Raw genomic sequence first — 3,855 nt, 5'->3', positions numbered from 1 at the left:
GCTGTAATAGTCCTGCTGATCTCTGGTGCTCAGCCTTCACTCGCTAACAAGTGAGACATTTAGATACAAATTCTGCCACATCAAGTTTCATGCCTTCCCACCAGAACTGCCTCTTAAGATCATGATACATCTTAGTGCCACCTGGGTGCACTGTGTACCTAGAGTGGTGTGCCTCATCTAAAATCTGTCTCTTGAGGTCTGTTAAATTCGGAACACATAGCCTGCCTCGAAATCTTATACCACCATTAGCTCCACATTTCCAGTCTACATCACCCTCATCATTGGCAACTTAACTACTTTAGCCTGTAACTTGTCATCTTGGTTCTGAGCATAAATGATCCGATTGATCAAAGTCGGTTGTACAGTCAAACTACAAAGAAGAGCCCATGTACTCTGAGAACTCGGCATGATAGAAAACTCTGCCAATGCCTCTAACATCATCCACTCCTGAATCATCATAAAGGCAACTAATCCCCTCGGTTTTTTACTCAAGGCATCCGCTACCACATTAGCCTTTCCAAGATGATACTGAAGGGTCATATCAAAATCCTTCATCTTCTCCATCCACCTCCGTTGCCTCATATTCAACTCCTTCTGAGTGTAGAGGCTCTTGTGATCAGAGAATAACTCAAATTCTTCACCATACAAGTAATGCCTCCACACCTTCAATGCGAGAACCACTGCTGCCAATTCCAGGTCATGTGTAGGGTAATTCTGTTCATGTGGCTTAAGCTGTCAAGAGGCATACGTTACCACCTTATCATCTTACATCAAAACACAGCCAAGACCCTGATATGATGCATTTGTGTAGATCACATATCTCTCACCACTAACAGGAATGGTAAGAACTGGTGTCGAAGTCAATCTCGTCTTCAGCTCCTCAAATGCCTGCTCACAGCGGTAGTCCCAAACAAATTTCACATCCTTCTGAGTTAAACGAGTCAAAGGTGTAGCAATCTTGGAGAAACCCTCAATGAAGCGCTTGTAGTATCCTGCCAGTCCCAAGAAGTTACGAATCTCAATAATAGTAGTAGGTCGTTTCCAATTCATTACAGCCTCCACCTTGGCAGAATCTACTGAAACTCTATCCTCAGAGATCACATGCCCCAAAAACTGAATCTGCTCCTGCTAAAAGTCACACTGTTCAAATTTAGCATAGAGCTGATGTTCACGCAAAGTCTAAAGTGTAATGCTCAAGTGTCTCTTATGCTCCTCCTTAGTCTTGGAATATATCAGAATGTCATCAACAAATACCACAACAAACTGATCCAAGTAAGGTCGAAACACTCGGTTCATCAAATCCATAAAAGCTGCCGGAGCGTTAGTCAACCCAAAAGGCATGACTAAAAACTCATAGAGGCCATAACGAGTCCTAAAGGCAGTCTTAGGAATATCCTCCTCCCTAATCTTAGCTAATAGTACCCAGTCCTCAATTCAATCTTAGAGAACAACTGCGCCCTTCTGAGTTGATCAAACAAATCATCGATGTGTGGCAATGGGTACTTGTTCTTAATAGTGACCTTATTCAGCGCACGGTAGTTAACACATAAGCGGAGTGACCCATCATTCTTCTTGACAAATAGAACAGGTACTCCCCAAGGTGATGTGCTAGGTCGAATAAACCCCCGATCTTGCAACTCTTGAGTCTGTTTCTTCAACTCACTCAATTCAACTGGCGCTAATCTGTAGGGTGCCCTAGAGATAGGTGAAATAGCAGGAGTGAGGTCGATGCAAAAATCCATTGCCCTCCTAGGAGGCAAACCCAGAATATCTTGAAACACATCTGCATACTCTGACATTGTAGACAATTGCTCTATAGTCACGCGTTGCTCAACCACCTCAATGTGTGCAAGAAATCCCATAGTCATGGTGCCCTCGAACTCCCCACACTTATATCAAGAAGGTAACTGTCCCGGAACTGAGAATACAATAATCCTCTCATGGCAGTCCAACTGAGCATGATATCTAGCCAACCAATCCATACCCAGTATAGCATCAAAGTCTTTCATATGTAATACTATCAAATCAATAGGATACTCCAACTCCCCAATTGTAATAGGACAAGCACGACATATTCCATCAAGTGTCGTCGCGCTCCCGAGTGGAGTTGTAATAGATAGGGCATTACTCATATGTTCAGGTTCTAATCCCAGTGTGTCCACAAATGATAGTTTAATAAAAGAATATGAAGAACTTGAATCAAATAGTACTCTATCTATATTGCCATAAATAGTAAGTGTACCTTCCACTGCTGGTGGTGCACGGTCCTGTCTCCCATCTGGAACAACTGCATAAACCCTTGCACCTCCTTGCTGCTGTGGTGCCTGACCTCTCTGCTGGTTATTCTTGTGAGGCTTGGGACAATTACGAGCCAAATGTCCTTGCTTATGACAATTGTAGCAATGCCCGCTGAACTGATATGGCTGTGCATCATTAGGTGTGGCTGGTACTAAAGCTGTAGATTGCTCACCTTCACCCACTCTCTGCCTTTTCCCTGCTCGCCAATCTTGTCTGCCTCTCTGCCAAGACTGACCTTGCCAGTTTATTTGAGTTTGTTGCTGCTGACCCCTCTGATTCTGTTTAGAGCTGCTCTGATTCTGTTGAGAGCTGCTAGCCCCCTTACTTTTCTGTTCTGCCCTATGCTCCTTCTGTTCTTGAAAGGCAATGTTATTATTCTCCTCTACTGCCACGACATATTCCACCACTTTGGCATAAGTGTTAAAACGATGACCTACCACAAACTTCTTCACATGAGAGATCAACCCCCGCTCAAACTTTCTGACTTTGTGTAACTCATTCGCAACAATGTGAGGAGCGAATCCGGATAGCTCTGTAAACTTCCTTTCGTACTCACTGACTGACATATCATTATTCTGTTCCAGCCGCATGAACTCAGTTGCCTTCTTCTTCTTCTTCACTGATTGTGGAAAGTATTTGTCGTTGAACCGAGTTTTAAAATCATCCCAGGTCATAGTTGCAATATCCACAACCATCCTGGTCTCTGACTGCCACCGCTGGCGCGCCTCCCCAGATAAAAGAAATGCACCAATCTTCCTTTTCTGCACCTCAGTGCAGTCCATCATCTCAAAATATCTTTCCAAATCTTCAATCGACTTCTCGGCATCAAGTGGATCGGTAGATCTGATGAAACTGCCTCCTCTGCCTCTTCCAGCTCCTGACATCCTGGAAATTACTAAACCTTCCTTTTATGCGATTGCCCGATTAACGTTCCTTCCCTCGGCTACTGCAGAAAGGCACAACATCAGATCACTCTCTCTTAGCCAGGTAATTCTTAACCTAGGCTCTGATACCATTTGTAACGACCTGCTCCACCACATGGTATGATATTGTCCGCTTTGGGCCTGAGGCTGCATTGTTTTGCTCTTGGGCTTCACCCCAAAATGCCTTATACCAATTGGAGGTGACACACTTACATATAAGCACTTCACCTTTCCTCTATCCAGGCGATGTGGGACTGTGCACTCATAACTCGCTAGTGTGGTAGCTTGACAGTGTCTTTCGCACCTACCCACGGCACACCCGCCCACAAGGTCATCACATAATACCTCCTTTAAACCTTAATAAAGCAAGACTATAAGATATTTATTTATTTAAAAATGTAAAATAAAAAAAATTACAAATGAACTGATGTATGTAATTAATATCCAGCTCATCTCTTACACGTCACTTCTATGGAAAAACAAGATAAAGAGCTCTATTCTAGTAAAGTTAAATTACATTATAAAAATCTATCACTCCCTGACATGGATAATACTCAGCCAATAGCTTGTCTCCACGTCACAAACTACTTGTGTTGCTTCTGAGTTTGCACCCACTTTATCACTACCACAGGTC

The 3,855-nt window shown here is 43.3% G+C and overlaps 1 protein-coding gene across 1 annotated transcript; it reads right to left on the bottom strand.

Moving 5' to 3' along the window:
* Positions 1-1,895: 1,895 nt before the first annotated feature.
* Positions 1,896-3,182, bottom strand: LOC132272679 (uncharacterized). Its single transcript, XM_059773780.1, has one exon. It carries the CDS (start codon positions 3,180-3,182, stop codon positions 1,896-1,898), a length of 1,287 nt encoding a protein of 428 aa, XP_059629763.1.
* Positions 3,183-3,855: the final 673 nt, after the last annotated feature.

This window comes from Cornus florida, unplaced genomic scaffold (genome assembly GCF_030987335.1).
Source record: "Cornus florida cultivar Cherokee Brave unplaced genomic scaffold, ASM3098733v1 CherokeeBrave_3.0.0_Hap2_Chr09, whole genome shotgun sequence".
In the NCBI taxonomy this organism is placed as follows: domain Eukaryota; kingdom Viridiplantae; phylum Streptophyta; class Magnoliopsida; order Cornales; family Cornaceae; genus Cornus; species Cornus florida.
This window is presented reverse-complemented; position numbering and strand designations above follow the sequence as displayed.

What these genes read in the sequence shown, in the direction of transcription:
- LOC132272679 (XM_059773780.1), bottom strand. Translation starts at nt 3,182, where the DNA reads ATGTCAGGAGCTGGAAGAGGCAGAGGAGGCAGTTTCATCAGATCTACC.